This window comes from Artemia sp. Qi Xiang Cuo, chromosome 7, assembly GCF_049724085.1.
Source record: "Artemia sp. Qi Xiang Cuo chromosome 7, ASM4972408v1, whole genome shotgun sequence".
Classification (NCBI taxonomy): Eukaryota; Metazoa; Arthropoda; class Branchiopoda; order Anostraca; family Artemiidae; genus Artemia; species Artemia sp. Qi Xiang Cuo.
In genome coordinates, this window is record NC_142800.1 from 45,524,097 (window position 1) to 45,543,445 (window position 19,349).

Sequence of the window (19,349 nt, forward strand, 5' to 3'; positions counted from 1 at the left end):
AAAAAAGTAAACCTGAAACTTTCTTACCCTACTAAAAGTATATGTGACACGCCGTTTTACTAGCTTTGAAATGAGGAGCTCAAAAGTTTGTATCCAGCATGGCTGCAACCAGGTGTAGCGAGAAGTTTGGAATTACTTAATGGTTTCTTAAACTTAAGAGGTCATTCTAATAGAATCAATAAGCAATTGAAAAAAAAAAATTACTGATGAAATAAATATATGTAATAAAACTGTTGAAAGAGATTGCATATCACTAAACTTGAGCTTCGAAACTTTTACCAGACGTATCTTGCTTCATCGCTATGACTGTATCATTTGAATATATTAACACAGTTTGGTGGTTATGCCAAAAAGGCTCTACTTCAAGAAAAACTTCATCTTCTTGCTGACAGCCCTCCAGATCTATTGCAACTTTTGACTGAAAGTCTGCTTTGAATGATTGTCCATTACTTTCCTGCTCAGAGCGTGGTATGGAGTTATCTGTTATTTCTTCTTTGCTGAGGGTATTTTGACTTTTAATTGAAAGGTGGAATATTTTTCTCCAAGCTTTCTGAAACTATAAAAATACATATAGTATGTTAAAAGATAAACACAGACGTATCAAAAATATACTTTGTGTATATAAAATTAATAGTTTCACAATTGAATAAACTCCAATATCTAGTCGGGTAATCTATGTGAATATTCAAAACATGGACACACACATGCTCTATACCAGTTCACTCAAACCCATACCAACGTAAATTACACACATACGTATGTACAACTTAAAAGATTTTTTAATATGTCCTGTAACAGAACTGAAATAAAGTACCGCATGGAAAGAACCTTTAGTCAGTGAGTGAAGAAAAATCAAAATCAGGGTTGCAAACATGGTCCTCAAGTATCACGGTACTTTAAAAATGTAACACCTAAGAATAATTATTTTGGGTCTAAAGTTTACAAAAATGGTGCCAGAGCCATAAAATTTACAAACCGGACCAAAAGTACCGAAGAAGAGACAGAAGGCACATGAAATTTCTATTTATTTGAGTATATAAACATAGTTTAACTCACTTGTCTCTCTAAGTTCCTTATAGGTTTCAATAATAGCCAGGTTTCGGATAGTAGGAAAGCGATACTTCTCATGGATATACCAACTTTGACTATAAGTTAAGCCATTAGTATGTTATTAAGTTTTGAATAAATAGGCGTACGTAAAAGTCAGGTAAATAAACATACACCATGTTTTAGTCAGAAAGCGTCATTCCCGTTTCTTTCTCAATTTCTGAATTTTATTAAGGAATGATGTTAGGAACGATGAGTAATGATGAGAACATCTCATTTTATGAAATTCTGATCACGAAAAAATAGAAGTTCAAATAGGGATATGTCCTTTCATTAGACAGTTAAAACAGATACAAAACATCTGGATATTTCGACTGCATACACCAGTGGTCGTCATCAGCAGAAATACTAAAGCATTGAAATTAAAACAATCGTATTTATCAAACAGTTCGTGGTAACGAACTGTAAGTAAGGAGTGACCCGACTCTATAGTAACTGAAACTCTGAAAAAACGGAATTTTGATACCAATAGATTCATCAAAAGAATCATTTTTATGCTGGTTTCAAATATATAAATTTCATCAAGTTTAATATTACTCATCAAAAGTTAAGCGCCTGAGAAAATTTGCCTTATTGTCGAAAAAAGGGGAAAACAACCCCTAAATGTACTAGAGCCTTAATGAAAATCACAGCATCAGATTCAGCGTATTAGAGAACCCTACTATAGAAGTTTCAAGCTCCTATCTTTCAAAACGTGGAATTTTGTATTTTTGCCAGAAGAAAGATCGCGGATGTGTGTTTATTTGTTGTTATTTTTGTTTTGTTTTTTTTTCCTAGTGGTGATTGTATCGATCGAATAGTCCTAGAAGATCGTGAGAGGGCTCTTTGAAACGGAAATTAAGAATTCTAGTGCCCTTTTTAAGTGACCAAAAAAACTGTAGGGTAACTTGGCCCCCTTCCACGCTCATTTTTTTTCCCGAAGTAACCCAATCAAAATTTTGAAATAGCCATTTTGTTCAGCATAGTCGAAAATCTCATAAATATGTTTTTGAGGAGGACTTACTCTCCCAAAGTTCCCGGAGGAAGGGCTGCAAGTTATGAACTTTGCACATTGTTTACATATAGTATTGGTTAATGGGAAGTATACAGACGTTTTCAGGAGAGATTATTTTCTGGTGGGGGGGGGGGGGTTGTGGGGGAGGATCTTTTCATGGAGGATGTTTGCTTGGGGGAAGGGACATTTCTATGACGGGGGCACCGGATTTCCCTGTATTATATAAAAAAACGATAAGAAATTAAATAAAAGACAAGTTTTTTCAACTGAAAGTAAAGAGCAACATTAAAACTTAAAACGAACAGAAGTTACGTATATGAGGGGGTACGCCCCATAGTCAATGCCTCGCTCTTTACGCTAAAGCTTTTTTTTAGTACTTTCAAAAGAGCTCTCTATTCTAATTAACCGGCCTTCGTGATTCATGAGTTTGGGATTCGAACATATTTTGAACTATCAAACAATATTTTGAACTGTAAGTAAGGAGCGATCCTGATCAATAGTAACCGAAACTCTAAAAAATGGGTGGGGCTGAGGCACAAATACAATGGTAGTGTTATTGCATTTGTAAAAAGCGTCAAATGGCAACAATATATATATATATATATATATATATATATATATATATATATATATATATATATATATATATATATATATATATATATATATATATATATATATATATATATATATATATATATATATATAGGGAAGGTAAATGTGAAATGCAAAGGCAAGTAAAATAGAACTTGCAAGTTTAGAAATTGCGGCTTTTAAATAGTAATTTCTGATGGAAGTGTTGCTGTAAATTACCACATCTTTATGTAAAAGATAAAATGAGGTTGACGTCAAGCTAGACTGATGGTTTATGTAAAAGATGGAATGGTGGTTCTTCAGAAAAGGTGAATTGATGCGGATTTCTATTGATGGCACATGAAATGGATATGCAACTTCCGTAAATCAACTTGCAAAAGCAAGTAAAATACACATTGCAAGTTTTAAATATACTATTTTGAAACAGTGATTTCAAATATAATCGATGATGCAGAATGGCGCATCTTTATTTATAAGATAGAATGATATTTCATCAATATATGAATTGCCGTTGATTGATGTTGATGGTGCATGAAATAGAGGTAAATGTTCCATCAATCAGCTTGCAGAAGCAAGTGAAATGCAAAATCCAAGTTTTGAAATTGCTACTTCGAAACCGTGATATCAGATATTCGTATTGAATGCAAATTGGGACATCTTTATGTAAAAGATTAAATGACGTTTACATCAAGATAGATTAATTGCTTGTGTAAAATTTGAAATAATATTTAATCAGAGAATGTGAGTTGACGTATAATGATGTTGACGGCTTATTAATGGTTGAAAAAATATGTAAGTTTGCTATCAAAAACAAATGAAATTCAACATCTAAGTTTTGAAAATTATACTTTAAAACAGTTATTTCAGATATAAGTGTTGATACAAAAATGCCATATCATGGTCGCGGAAAAAAAACTGAATGAGGAAAGAAGAAATTTAAGGGTCAATTGGAAAGAAAATTGTTATATTTAGTTTGTCTTGAAGTCAACAAAAGATAAAACTAATATAAAATTTAAAAAAAAAACTGTCAAGCAACTGTCAATCTTGATTTGAAGCAAATTCAAGAATGGTGATTATTATTTTCGTTAATATTAATAGTAAAATTTTATTGTGAAAACAAATTTATGGGAATTTTGATAAAAAAAAACTTATGCCCCATGAGTAGAGATGACCCTATAACTCCGGAACGAACCACGTGGTTTATGGTTTTCTCACTGAGAATGAAAAAACAGGAATTTTCTCACTTGAAAAACCAGGAATTTTGATGTTTTTATGGTTTTTGTCAGTGAGAATGGAAAAACAGAAATTTTCTCACTTTCATGGGTGTCAACAGCAATTCATATCTGTTTTATGGTTTTTGTCAGTGAGAATTTGAAAAAACAGGAATTTTCTCACTTGGAAAAACAGGAACTTTCTCACTTGGAAAACCATAAACCACGTGGTGCTGTCACGAGTCAGAGCACCTGTGCTGTCGACCTCAATTCACCTATCGTGAATCAATAATTCCCCTTAGAAACAACAAATTAATTTCCCCTTTCTTGACAGATCAATCAATCAATGACATCATCTGTCAGACTTTAAAAATTTTCGCCTAGAAACACTTCTCCAGGAATAGATCCAAATCATTAATGTCTTTGCCTCGGGAACAGTTCTACTGGTCGAACTCCAAAAGATATTAATAACCAAAGGCCATGGAAACAATTCTCCAAGAAACATCTTAGCGATGAATTGTTTTAGCGCGCGAAAAGGTTTCTTATTAATTTTGAAATGCATTAGCGCAGAGATGCCAAAAACAAAAGGAACACGCTGAATTTACGTTTAGGGATTATTTGGGCGAAACCGTTTTAGACAGGTTATGGGATTATTTGGGCGAAACAGATAGAGACATTTTAAAAGATGATTTTTGAAGAGATTTTAGAAGAGAATTTAATGGTGAAACTCTGTGGTCGTTATAATACACAAGTTTCATTTGAACAGTGTTGCGAGGTCCTCTAACCCATCCCCAAAGGGTTCCAATCCTCCTACCCCAACCCCGAAGGAAGCCCCCAGTCCTCAAAGGCCCTCCAAGCTCTCAAAGGGCCACCGGCGCCCCCAAAGGCACATCCAGACCCCCAAAGGCCATCCCCGGGCCCCCCAAAGGCCCATCGAGCTCCCAAAGGACCAACGGGGTCCCAAAGGCCCTCCACCGGTCCCCAAATGTCCCCCAGGCCCCCAACTGCCCCCCGGACCCCCAAAGGCCCTCCCTGTGCCCCAAAGGCCCTCCCTGTGCCCCAAAGGCCCTCCCCCGCCCCCCAAAGGTCCCTCGGACCAGAGAAGCGCCACAAGGATGCGCCGTGGGCCAGGAAAGTGCCGCAGGATGCGCCGCAGGGATGCGCCGCGGGGTCAGGAAAGCGCCGCAGGGGATGCGCCGCAGGGAGGCACCGCAGGAAAGCGCCGCAGGATGTGCCGCAGGGATGCGCCGCAAAAAAAAGTAAACTAAAAAGTAAAAATTTCGATCACAGAAGGGCACCCCTCCCCAAGGGTCCCCCAAACACCCTCCCCGGGCCCCCCAAAGAGTCCCCTCTCCATTTTTTTTAATACTTTTTTATGGCTTTATTATATCATTTCTGAACAAGTTCCATTCATAATGTCATTCCTAAACCCATTTTCAACCTCAAAGAGTCCCCTCCCCAATTCATAAATACTTTCTTGAATTTTTTAACATGGTATTTTTTTAACTTTTTACGTATCTTAAAATGACATGAAATATGCGTACGGCTCTACCAATCGTACTCTGTGCTTGTTCATGGACACAACGTGGCTTTTCCACTGGTACTCTATGGCAGGTTATCGACACTAGCGAGTTTATTGCATACATTAAATCAGTATTTTTTACGCAGTGGACGGATCAACACACAATTCATATCTGTAAAAAGTGAAGATGAATTATTCGACGAAAGTACGTGCACATGAAAAAATCATTGTCGTGTTGAACGCTGACAAGGAGAAATACCTGAACTATGAAACGAGTGCAAGTGGAGATCTTATTGGCAATGTATGCATACGTTGTCATGACAGTGAGGAGTTAAATTCCTTTGGTGTACCCAAGAATTTCCATCATGCAAGTGGTGGATATGCGAGAGTAACATTACCAGATAAATTAGTAGTCAAAGAGAATGCAAACTTAAAAATAATAGTTGATGAAGAGGGACAACTTCTAGATAATGGTTCTGGTAGCATGTTAGCCATTGATAGGTCTTATCGCAATTCTTACAGTGTTAGCATTCGAATGAAAGCAAAAGGAAAAAGAAGACATGCATACAGCTGCACCAACATCATAAATCATATCATGTCAATGTGCCAAAACTGCTATCTATGTAAAAATAATGTGTCAATAGACAGTGAAATCACCGGCAGAATAAAAAGGACATTAGCAGACAATATCATCAATGAATATAAAGATGAATTGACGGAAAGTGAAGCGCAAGTATACTAATAATGTATAATAATGTATTTAACATATTTTTATATCATTATTCTACATGTCCTTATTTCATTAAAAATATCTTATGCATTATTTTGTTAAGTGTTCATTATTTTTAGGGTATGCTAGAACGTCAAACGTTCAGAATATCTATTAAAAAGGTCAGAGATGTAAGAAAAAAAATTTAAAGTTCTGATCCAAATTTTTCATAGAAGATAGAAAAGTTCAAGTTCTCTTCTGAATTTTACCAAAGAACACAATTCAATTCTAATTTCAACAGAGAAAATAAAAAGCTTACTCTTCACTTTTAAGTTCACCAATACATAAAAAATTTAAAGTTCACTTTTAAATTTTTCCGTAGAGGATAGAAAAAGCTATACTATGATAGTGATTATTTTCCATGAAGATAAAAAATTTCACTTTAATTCTAAATTTTCTTAAATTCAATTCTGACCTTTCTCAAAGAGATGAAAAAATTTAAAGTTCTATTCCAAATATTTCCCCGGAAGAAGAAAAGTTCAACTTCGATTCTGAATTTTCTCAATGAAAATGAAATAAGTTACTGATCAATTCTATTTTCCCAAAATAATATAAAATTTTCCACTTCAATTCAGATTTTTCTCAAAGAGATGAAAAAAGTTAAATATTGTTCCAAATTTTTCTTAGAAGATAGAAAAGATCAAGTTCTAATCTGAATTTTATCAAAGAACACAATTCAATTCTAATTTCTCCAGAGGAAATAAAAATCTTCCACTTCAGTTCTATATTTCACAGAGACATAAAGAAATTTAAAGTTCAATTCTAATTTTTCGGTGGAAGATAGAAAAAGTAATACCATACTTGTGAATATTTTCACGGAAGATAAAAAGTTCTAGTTCAATTTAAAATTTTCTCAACGAAGTCAAGGAAAGTTCAAGTTCTCTTCTGAACTTTACCAAAGAACACACTTCAATTCTAATTTCTCCAGAGAAAATAAAAAGCTTCCACTTCAGTTTTAAGTTCATCAAGACATAAAACATTTAAAGTTCTGTTCTAAATTTTTCTGTAGAAGATAGGAAAAGTTATACTATAATAGGGATTATTTTCACGGAAGATAAAAAGTTCTAGTTCAATTTTAAATTTTCTAAATGAAGTGAAAAAAAGTTCATGTTCTTTATTGAATTTTACCAAAGAACACAATTCAATTCTAATTTCTCCAGAGAAAATAAAAGCTTACTCTTCACTTTTAAGTTCACCAAGACATAAAAAATTTAAAGTTCACTTCTAAATTTTTCCGTAGAAGATAGGAAAAGTTATACTATGATAGTGATTATTTTCCATGAAGATAAAAAATTTCACTTTAATTCTAAATTTTCTTAAATTCAATTCCGACCTTTCTCAAAGAGATGAAAAAATTTAAAGTTCTGATCAAAAGTTTACATAGAAGAGAGAAAAGTTCAAGTTCTCTTCTGAATTTTACCATAGAACACAATTCAATTCTAATTTCACAGAGAAAATAAAAAGCATACTCTTCACTTTCAAGTTCACCAAGACATAAGAAATTTTAAGTTCACTTCTAAATTTTTCCGTAGAAGATAGGAAAAGTTATACTATGATTGGGATTATTTTCCATGAAGATAAAAAATTTCACTTTAATTCTAAATTTTCTTAAATTCAATTCCAACCTTTCTCAAAGAGATGAAAAAATTTAAAGTTCTATTCCAAATATTTCCCCGGAAGAAGAAAAGTTCAACTTCGATTCTGAATTTTCTCAATGAAAATGAAATAAGTTATTGATCAATTCTATTTTCCCAAAATAATATAAAATTTTCCACTTCAATTCAGATTTTTCTCAAAGAGATGAAAAAATTTAAATATTGTTCCAAATTTTCCTTAGAAGATAGAAAAGTTCAAGTTCTAATCTGAATTTTACCAAAGAACACAATTCAATTCTAATTTCTCCAGAGGAAATAAAAATCTTCCACTTCAGTTCTTTATTTCACAAAGACATAAAGAAATTTAAAGTTCAATTCTAATTTTTCTGTAGAAGATAGAAAAAGTAATACCATACTTGTGAATATTTTCACGGAAGATAAAAAGTTCTAGTTCAATTTAAAATTTTCTCAACGAAGTCAAGTAAAGTTCAAGTTCTCTTCTGAACTTTCCCAAAGAACACACTTGAATTCTAATTTCTCCAGAGAAAATAAAAAGCTTACACTTCAGCTTTAAGTTCACCAAGACATAAAACATTTAAAGTTCTGTTCTAAATTTTTCTGTAGAAGATAGGAAAAGTTATACTATGATAGTGATTATTTTCACGGAAGATAAAAAGTTCTAGTTCAATTTTAAATTTTCTCAATTAAGTGAAAAAAGTTCATGTTCTTTACTGAATTTTATCAAAGAACACAATTCAATTCTAATTTCACCAGAGAAAATAAAAGCTTACTCTTCACTTTTAAGTTCACCAAGACATAAAAAATTTAAAGTTCACTTCTAAATTTTTCCGTAGAAGATGGGAAAAGTTATACTATGATAGGGATTATTTTCTATGAAGATAAAAAATTTCACTTTAATTCTAAATTTTCTTAAATTCAATTCCGACCTTTCTCAAAGAGATGAAAAAATTCAAAGTTCTATTCCAAATATTTCCCCGGAATAAGAAAAGTTCAACTTAGATTCTGAATTTTCTCAATGAAAATGAAATAAGTTATTGATCAATTCTATTTTCCCAAAATAATATAAAATTTTCCACTTCAATTCAAATTTTTCTCAAAGAGATGAAAAAATTTAAATATTGTTCCAAATTTTTCTTAGAAGATAGAAAAGATCAAGTTCTAATCTGAATTTTACCAAAGAACACAATTCGATTCTAATTTCTACAGAGGAAATAAAAATCTTCCACTTCAGTTCTAAGTTCACAATGACATAAAGAAATTTAAAGTTCAATTCTAATTTTTCGGTGGAAGATGGAAAAAGTAATACCATACTTGTGAATATTTTCACGGAAGATAAAAAGTTCTAGTTCAATTTAAAATTTTCTCAACGAAGTCAAGGAAAGTTCAAGTTCTCTTCTGAATTTTCTCAATGAAAAAAAAAATTAGTCATTGATCATTTCTATTTTTTCCAAATAATATAAAAATTTTCCACTTTAGTTCAGATCTGTCTCGAAGAGATGAAAAATCTAAAATACTATTCCAAATTTTCTCAACGAAGCGTAGAAAAGTTCAAGTTCTCGTCGGAATTTTACCAAAGAACATAATTCAATTCTAATTTCTACAGAGAAAATAAAAATCTTCCACTTAAGTTCTTTATTTCACAAAGACATAAAGAAATTTAAAGTTCAATTCTAAATTTTTCCGTGAAAGATAGAAAAAGTAATATCATACTTGTGAATATTTTCACTGAAGATAAAAAGTTCTAGTTCAATTTAAAATTTTCTCAACGAAATGAAGAAAAGTTCAAGTTCTCTTCTGAACTTTACCATAGAACACACTTCAATTCTAATTTCTCCGGAAAAAATAAAAATCTTCCACTTCAGTTTTTAGTCTCCCAAAGAAACAAAGAAATTTAAAGTTCTATTCTAAATTTTTAGATGGAAGATAGAAAAAGTAATACTATGACTTTGATTGTATTCCATGAAGATCAGAAGTTTCGCTTTATTTATAATTTTTCTTAAATTCAGTCCTGATTTTTCCCAAAGAGATGAAAAATTTAAAGTTCATTTCTAAATTTTTCTCTAGAAGATAGGAAAAGTTATACTACGATTGTGATTACTTTCCAGTGAAGATAAAAAGTTTCACTTTAATTCTAATTTTCTTAAGTTCACTTCCGATTTTTTGCAAAGAGATGAAAAATTTAATGTTCTGTTCCAAATTTTTCATAGAAGATAGAAAAAGTTATACATTGATTTGAATATTCGACATGAAGATAAGGATCATCACTTTAATTCTGAGTCTTCTCGAAGAAGTGCAAGATGTTCAAGTTCTCTTTTGAATTTTCTTAAAGAAGTAAAAAAATTTAGCTCAATTCTGAATTTTACAAATGAAAATGAAAAAAAGCTTCCACTTCAGTTCTTAATTCCTCAAAGACATAAAAAATTGGGTCATAGTCCACCAGATCGAATGGTGGAAATCCACTAGCTCAGTATTGGGGTCCCAGTCCACCAGCCTGAACGGTGGAAATTCACTAGCTCAGAATTGGGGTCTTAGTCCACCAGCCTGAATGGTGGAAATCCACTAGCTCAATATTGGGGTCTCAGTCCACCAGGCTGAATGGTGGAAATTCACTGTTTAAGTTAGATTAGGCTAACTTATCATGATCGCTCATGATAAGTTAACCTAACCTTTTATCGTGAGTATGGTTAGGTTAGACTAGATTAAGTTAGGTTGTGTTAAGTTAGGTTAGGTTAGCCAATGCACGCTTCACTTAGGCTAGCTGAGGTTAGGTGAGAGACAGGCAAACAATTAGGTGTATGATTAGGTTAGGTTAGGAAAGATTAAATTAGGTTAGGTTAAGTTAGCATAGACTAGGCTAACCTACGTACGCGCGTGAATTTCTGTCATGAAATGCAAGAGCTGGAAATTGGGGTCTTAGTCCACCAGCCCGAATGGTGGAAATCCACTAGCTCAGTATTGGGGTCCCAGTCCACCAGCCTGAACGGTGGAAATTCACTAGCTCAGAATTGGGGTCTTAGTCCACCAGCCTGAAGGGTGGAAATCCACTATCTCACTTTTGGGGTCTCAGGCTACCAGTATGATTGGTGTAACTTCACTGTGGCAGTTCGGTGAGGTAATCTTTTCAGGAGCGCACAGGATAAGTTAACCTAACCATTTCTGGCGAGTATGGTTAGGTTAGACTAGATTAAGTTAGGTTAGGTTAAGTTAGGTTGGGTTAGCCCATGTATGCTTCACTTAGGTTAGCTTAGGTTAGGTGAGAGACAGGCAAAAAGTTAGGTGTATGATTAGGTTAGGTTAGGTTAGATTAAGTTAGGTTAAGTTAGGTTAGGCTAGGTTAGCCTACGTACGCGCGGTACGTAGGCTAACCTAGCCTAACCTAACTTAACCTAACTTAATCTAACCTAACCTAACCTAATCATACACCTAACTTTTTGCCTGTCTCTCACCTAACCTAAGCTAACCTAAGTGAAGCATACATGGGCTAACCTAACCTAACTTAACCTAACCTAACTTAATTTAGCCTAACCTAACCATACTCTCAGTAAACGTATAGGTTAAATTATACTGAGAGCTCAAGATAAGTTAACCTAACCTAACTTAAACAGTGAATTTCCACCATTCAGACTCGTGGACTGAGACCCCAATAGTGAGCTAGTGGATTTCCACCATTTAGGCTGGTGGACTAAGACCCCAATTCTGAGCTAGTGAATTTCCACCGTTCAGGCTGGTGGACTGGGACCCCAATACTGAGCTAGTGGATTTCCACCATTCGGGCTGGTGGACTAAGACCCCAATTTCCAGCTCTTGCATTTCATGACAGAAATTCACGCGCGTACGTAGGCTAACCTAGCCTAACCTAACTTAACCTAACCTAATTTAATCTATCCTAACCTAACCTAATCATACACCTAACTTTTTGCCTGTCTCTCACCTAACCTAGGCTAACCTAAGTGAAGCGTACATTGGCTAACCTAACCTAACTTAACCGACCCGCACTTAATCTCCTCTAACCTCACCCTACTCGCCGGAAAAGGTTAGGCTAACTTATCATGAGCTCTCATGATAATTTGGCCTCATCTAACTTAAACAATGTATTTCCACCAGTCAGCCGGGTGGACTGAGACCTCCATATTGAGCTAGTGGATTTCCACCATTCAGGCTGGTGGACTAAGACCCCAATTCTGAGCTAGTGAATTTCCACCGTTCAGGCTGGTGGACTGGGACCCCAATACTGAGCTAGTGGATTTCCACCATTCGATCTGGTGGACTATGACCCAATTTTTTATGTCTTTGAGGAATTAAGAACTGAAGTGGAAGCTTTTTTTCATTTTCATTGGTAAAATTCAGAATTGAGCTAACTTTTTTTACTTCTTTAAGAAAATTCAGAAGAGAACTTGAACATTTTGCACTTCTTCAAGAAAACTCAGAATTAAAGTGATGCTCCTTATCTTCATGTCGAATATTCAAATCAATGTATAACTTTTTCTATCTTCTATGAAAAATTTGGAACAGAACATTAAATTTTTCATCTCTTTGCAAAAAATCGGAAGTGAACTTAAGAAAAGTAGAATTAAAGTGAAACTTTTTATCTTCACTGGAAAATAATCACAATCGTAGCATAACTTTTCCTATCTTCTAGAGAAAAATTTAGAAATGAACTTTAAGTTTTTCAATTCTTTGAGAAAAATCAGGACTGAATTTAAGAAAAATTATAAATAAAATGAAACTTTTGATCTTCATGGAAAACAATCACAGTCATAGTATTACTTTTTCTATCTTCCATCTAAAAATTTAGAATGGAACTTTAAATTTCTTTATTTCTTTGGGGAACTTAAAAATGAAGTGGAAGATTTTTATTTTTTCTGGAGAAATTAGAATTGAAGTGTGTTCTTTGGTAAAGTTCAGAAGAGAACTTGAACTTTTCTTAACTTCGTTGAGAAAATTTTAAATTGAACTAGAACTTTTTATCTTCCGGGAAAATATTCACAAGTATGATATTACTTTTTCTATCTTCCACGGAAAAATTTAGAATTGAACTTTAAATTTCTTTATGTCTTTGTGAAATAAAGAACTTAAGTGGAAGATTTTTATTTTCTCTGGAGAAATTAGAATTGAATTATGTTCTTTGGTAAAATTCCGACGAGAACTTGAACTTTTCTACGCTTCGTTGAGAAAATTTGGAACAGTATTTTAGATTTTTCATCTCTTCGAGACAGATCTGAACTAAAGTGGAAAATTTTTATATTATTTGGAAAAAATAGAAATGATCAATGACTAACTTCTTTTTCATTGCGAAAATTCAGAAGAGAACTTGAACTTTCCTTGACTTCGTTGAGAAAATTTTAAATTGAACTAGAACTTTTTATCTTCCATGAAAATATTCACAAGTATGGTATTACTTTTTCCATCTTCCACCGAAAAATTAGAATTGAACTTTAAATTTCTTTATGTCATTGTGAACTTAGAACTGAAGTGGAAGATTTTTATTTCCTCTGTAGAAATTAGAATCGAATTGTGTTCTTTGATAAAATTCAGATTAGAACTTGATCTTTTCTATCTTCTAAGAAAAATTTGGAACAATATTTAAATTTTTTCATCTCTTTGAGAAAAATCTGAATTGAAGTGGAAAATTTTATATTATTTTGGGAAAATAGAATTGATCAATAACTTATTTCATTTTCATTGAGAAAATTCAGAATCGAAGTTGAACTTTTCTTCTCTCGGGGAAATATTTGGAATAGAACTTTAAATTTTTTCATCTCTTTGAGAAAGGTCGGAATTGAATTTAAGGAAATTTAGAATTAAAGTGAAATTTTTTATCTTCATGGAAAATAATCACTATCATAGTATAACTTTTCCTATCTTCTACGGAAAAATTTAGAAGTGAACTTTAAATTTTTTATGTCTTGGTGAACTTAAAAGTGAAGAGTAGGCTTTTTATTTTCTCTGGAGAAATTAGAATTGAATTGTGTTCTTTGATAAAATTCAGTAAAGAACATGAACTTTTCTTCACTTTATTGAGAAAATTTAAAATTGAACTAGAACTTTTTATCTTCCGTGAAAATAATCCCTATCATAGTATAACTTTTCCTATCTTCTACAGAAAAATTTAGAACAGAACTTTAAATTTTTTATGTCTTGGTGAACTTAAAACTGAAGTGGAAGCTTTTTATTTTCTCTGGAGAAATTAGAATTGAAGTGTGTTCTTTGGTAAAGTTCAGAAGAGAACTTGAACTTTCCTTGACTTCGTTGAGAAAATTTTAAATTGAACTAGAACTTTTTATCTTCCGTGAAAATATTCACAAGTATGGTATTACTTTTTCTATCTTCCACCGAAAAATTAGAATTGAACTTTAAATTTCTTTATGTCTTTGTGAAATAAAGAACTGAAGTGGAAGATTTTTATTTCCTCTGTAGAAATTAGAATCGAATTGTGTTCTTTGGTAAAATTCAGATTAGAACTTGATCTTTTCTATCTTCTAAGAAAAATTTGGAACAATATTTAAATTTTTTCATCTCTTTGAGAAAAATCTGAATTGAAGTGGAAAATTTTATATTATTTTGGGAAAATAGAATTGATCAATAACTTATTTCATTTTCATTGAGAAAATTCAGAATCGAAGTTGAACTTTTCTTCTTCCGGGGAAATATTTGGAATAGAACTTTAAAGTTTTTCATCTCTTTGAGAAAGGTCGGAATTGAATTTAAGAAAATTTAGAATTAAAGTGAAATTTTTTATCTTCATGGAAAATAATCACTATCATAGTATAACTTTTCCTATCTTCTACGGAAAAATTTAGAAGTGAACTTTAAATTTTTTATGTCTTGGTGAACTTAAAAGTGAAGAGTAAGCTTTTTATTTTCTCTGGTGAAATTAGAATTGAATTGTGTTCTTTGGTAAAATTCAGAAGAGAACTTGAACTTTTCTATCTTCTATGAAAAATTTGGATCAGAACTTTAAATTTTTTTTCTTACATCTCTGACCTTTTTAATAGATATTCTGAACGTTTGACGTTCTAGCATACCCTAAAAATAATGAACACTTAACAAAATAATGCATAAGATATTTTTAATGAAATAAGGACATGTAGAATAATGATATAAAAATATGTTAAATACATTATTATACATTATTAGTACACTTGCGCTTCACTTTCCGTCAATTCATCTTTATATTCATTTATGATATTGTCTGCTAATGTCCTTTTTATTCTGCCTGCTATTTCACTGTCTATTGTCACATTATTTTTACATAGATAGCAGTTTTGGCACATTGACATGATATGATTTATGATGTTGATGCAGCTGTATGCTTGTCTTCTTTTTCCTTTTGCTTTCATTCGAATGCTAACACCGGAAGAATTGCGATAAGATCTATCAATGGCTAACATGCTACCAGAACCATTAGCTAGAAGTTGTCCCTCTTCATCAACTATTATTTTTAAGTTTGCATTCTCTTTGACTACGAATTTCTCTGGTAATGTTACTCTCGCATATCCACCACTTGCATGATGGAAATTCTTGGGTACACCAAAGTAATTTAACTCCTCACTGTCATGACAACGTATGCATACATTGCCAATAAGATCTCCACTTGCACTCGTTTCATAGTTCAGGTATTTCTCCTTGTCAGCGTTCAACACGACAATGATTTTTTCATTTGCACATACTTTCGTCGAATAATTAATCTTCACTTTTTACAGATATGAATTGTGTGTTGATCCTTCAACTGCGTAGAAAATACTGATTTAATTCATGCAATAAACTCGCTAGTGTCGATAACCTGCCATAGAGTACCAGTGGAAAAGCCGCGTCGTGTCCATGAACAAGCACAGAGTACGATTGGTAGAGCCGTACGCATATTTCATGTCATTTTAAGATACGTACAAAGTTAAAAAAAAATACCATATTAAAAAGTTCAAGAAAGTATTTATGAATTGGGGAGGGGACTCTTTGGGGTTGAAAATGGGTTTAGGAATGACATTATGAATGGAACTTGTTCAGAAATGATATAATAAAGCCATAAACAAGTATTAAAAAAAATTGAGAGGGGACTCTTTGGGGGGCCCGGGGAGGGTGTTTGGGGGACCCTTGGGGGAGGGTGCCCTTCTGTGATAGAAATTTTTACTGTTTAGTTTACTTTTTTTTTGCGGCGCATCCCTGTAGCACATCCTGCGGCGCTTTCCTGCGGTGCATCCCTCCGGTGCATCCCCTGCGGCGCTTTCCTGACCCCGCGGTGAATCCCTGCAGCGCATCCTGCGGCGCTTTCCTGGCCCACGGCACATCCCGGCGGTAGTTCTCTGGTCCGTGGGACCTTTGGGGGGGGGGGGAGGGCCTTTGGGGCACAGGGAGGGCCTTTGGGGCACAGGGAGGGCCTTTGGGGGTCCGGGGGCAGTTTGGGGCCTGGGGGACATTTGGGGACCGGTGGAGGGCCTTTGGGACCCCTTTGGTCCTTTGGGAGCTCGATGGGCCTTTGGGGGGCCCGGGGATGGCCTTTGGGGGTCTGGATGTGCCTTTGGGGGCGCCGGTGGCCCTTTGAGAGCTTGGGGGGCCTTTGAGGACCGGGGGCTTCCTTCGGGGTTGGGGTAGGAAGATTGGAACACTTTGGGGTTGGGTTAGAGGACCTCGCAACACTGTTCAAATGAAACTTGTGTATTATAACGACCACAGAGTTTCACCATTAAATTCTCTTCTAAATTCTCTTCAAAAATCATCTTTTAAAATGTCTCTATCTGTTTCGCCGAAATAGTTCCATAACCTGTCTAAAACGGTTTCGCCCAAATAATCACTAAACGCAAATTCAGCGTGTTCCTTTTGTTTGGCATCCCTGCGTTCACGCATTTCAAAATTAATAAGAAACCTTTTCGCGCGCTAAAACAATTCATTGCTAAGATGTTTCTTGGAGAATTGTTTCCATGGCCTTTGGTTATTAATATCTTTTGGAGTTCGACCAGTAGAACTGTTCCCGAGGCAAAGACATTAATGATTTGGATCTATTCCTGGAGAAATGTTTCTAGGCGAAAATTTTTAAAGTCTGACAGATGATGTCGTTGATTGATTGATCTGTCAAGAAAGGGAAAATTAATTTGTTGTTTCTAAGGGGAATTATTGATTCACGATAGGTGAATTGAGGTCGACAGCACAGGTGTTCTGACTCGTGACAGCACCAAGTGAGAAAGTTCCTGTTTTTCCAAGTGAGAAAATTCCTGTTTTTTCATTCTCACTGACAAAAACCATAAAACAGACATGAATTGCTGTTGACATCCATGAAAGTGAGAAAGTTTCTGTTTTTCCATTCTCACTGACAAAAACCATAAAAACATCAAAATTCCTGGTTTTTCAAGTGAGAAAATTCCTGTTTTTTCATTCTCAGTGAGAAAACCATAAACCACGTGGTTCGTTCCGGAGTTATAGGGTCATCTCTACTCCCATGAAAATCGACGTCATATCGAAGTGAAAACTGCACCATTGGAATCTCCATAGCCTAAATCTCTACATAAAAGAGGAAATGATATGTATGTGAAGCTACATTAACTATTTACGTTAACTGCGAATTGATGGTGACAGATGTTTATGGCCGATTACTTACTTACTTGACTTAAAGCTCTTACTCGGCAGCGTCGCCAGAGTAGAGGGAACCAGACGTCAGCGCCTTTAGTCGTCTCCAGAGTGGCCTGTTTTGTTCCAGGGTAGGAGCTTCACTGGGGTCAATGCCCCCCGCCGTGAATTGATCGTGGATGATATCCACCCATCTCATATGTGGTCTACCTCTGGGGCACTACCAGCCGTTTGCAGTTGGATCGAAGTCAAATATAACTCGTGCAGGTGTTTCAGTGGATAGGCGAAGTAAATGACCGTACCACCGCAGCGAGCGGGAATCAAGCTGTTCGGACAGGGATGGTAATTTAAAGGACAAGAGGATATCCATTTTCCGTACCCTGTCGAGCCACCTAACGTGTTCAATTTTGCATAGATGTTTTGTCTGGACAATATCTACCTTCATGATCTGCGACTGTTTCAAAGGCCAAGTCTCTGACGAGTACAACACGACATTTGCTACCAAGGCAGAGTAGATACGAGCTTACGTGAGACGGCTGATCTGGGGTTTGTGGAATATTGTTCTCAGTAGGCAGTCGAAAACGGCGTTCGCCTTTGCCACCCTTGCTGATATCTCTGCATCTAGATTTCCGTTTGAGCAAACAATTGAACCAAGGTACGTGAACTGCTTGACTGTCTCAACATCTTGGCCACATACTTCTCTAGTTGTCAGGGGGCTGCATGGTGTCTTGTCCACAGATAATATTTTGGTCTTGGTCCAGTTTACATTTAAACCAAGTTTTCCTGCAACAGATGCAAGCGTTTCCAGTGCAGTTTTGATGTCAGTGAGATTTTCTCATACCAATGCAACATTGTCAGCGAAGTCGACATCTGCCAGAACTCTTCCAGCAAAATTAATGCCAAACGGATGCACCAGCAGTGTTTTGTTGAGAACATGGTCCATGACACAGTTGAAGAGTTCGGGAGCAGCAGCGCAGCTTTGCCGAACACCATTTCTAATTTGAAAATGTGATGAGAGCTGGTCATTTACAAGAACTGGACTTTCGGTCTTATTGTACAGTTATTTGAACAGATTGACGATTTTCTTAGGTACTCCAGCAGATTGAAGGATCAGCCACAGTGACTGTCTGTCGACAGTGTCGAAAGCAGATTGAAAATCGACAAAGGCGACGTGTGCCTTCCTTTTATATTCTAGAGTTGCTCTATCAGCTGTCTAATTGTATGGATTTGCTCAGTAGTAGACCTACCCGGCATGAGTCTAGCTTGCTGGTGGCGACGAAGGGGATGGAGGTACTTTGCTGCCCGCTTGAGGAGCAGCATGGTGAAGAGTTTACCGGGTACCGAGAGCAGAGCTATTCCACGATAGTTATTACATTCTGGTTTACTTCCTTTCCTCTTGTAGACTGGCACAAGTAAACCAGTCTTCCAGTCTGATGGCATTATTTCAGAGCGCCACACAGTATTAAACAGCATTGGTAGCCAGAGGGTCATGGATGAATCACCATTTTTAAGGAGTTCTGATGTCAGGCCACATATTCCGGTGCTTTGTTGTTCTTCAGCTTTCGTGCTGCTGCTTTAATTTCTTCTGCTGTAAATTCAGTTCCATCGGGGCAGGTGTAGCATTCTCAGCCGCAGGAGCAATCTCGTCGTCAATTTGGTCAGGTGGGTCTGAGTTCAGTAGCTTCTCGAAGTGTTGCTCCCACTGGCGAAGGCACTGGGATTTGTCGTAAATATTTTCGCCACTGGCGTTACGAAGATACAATGTAGTTTGACTGTATTGACCTGAGAGCTCACGGAGGATCTTGAATGTGGCTCCGATGTCCTTTTTTGGCGGCCTCTTGGAGCTCGCGTGCTTTTTTGTCAATAAAGGTTTTACGGTCTTTGTGCAGCATGATGTTACGCTCCTTATTTAGTTGCCTATACGCTGTCATGTCCCCGTGAAGACGGGCTCCCCGTCTGCAATCAATAATGGCGATGA

The 19,349-nt window shown here is 35.3% G+C and overlaps 1 protein-coding gene across 1 annotated transcript in view; it reads right to left on the reverse strand.

The window, feature by feature from the left end:
- Positions 1–238: 238 nt before the first annotated feature.
- Positions 239–19,349, reverse strand: part of LOC148950335 (visual pigment-like receptor peropsin) — a 146,437-nt gene continuing 127,326 nt past the window's right edge. Inside the window, exon 7 of the mRNA XM_089091563.1 lies at positions 239–556. Coding sequence (XP_088947689.1) covers positions 254–556 — 303 coding nt within the window. The 3' untranslated portion in view covers positions 239–253. The remainder of the gene's footprint in view (positions 557–19,349) is intronic.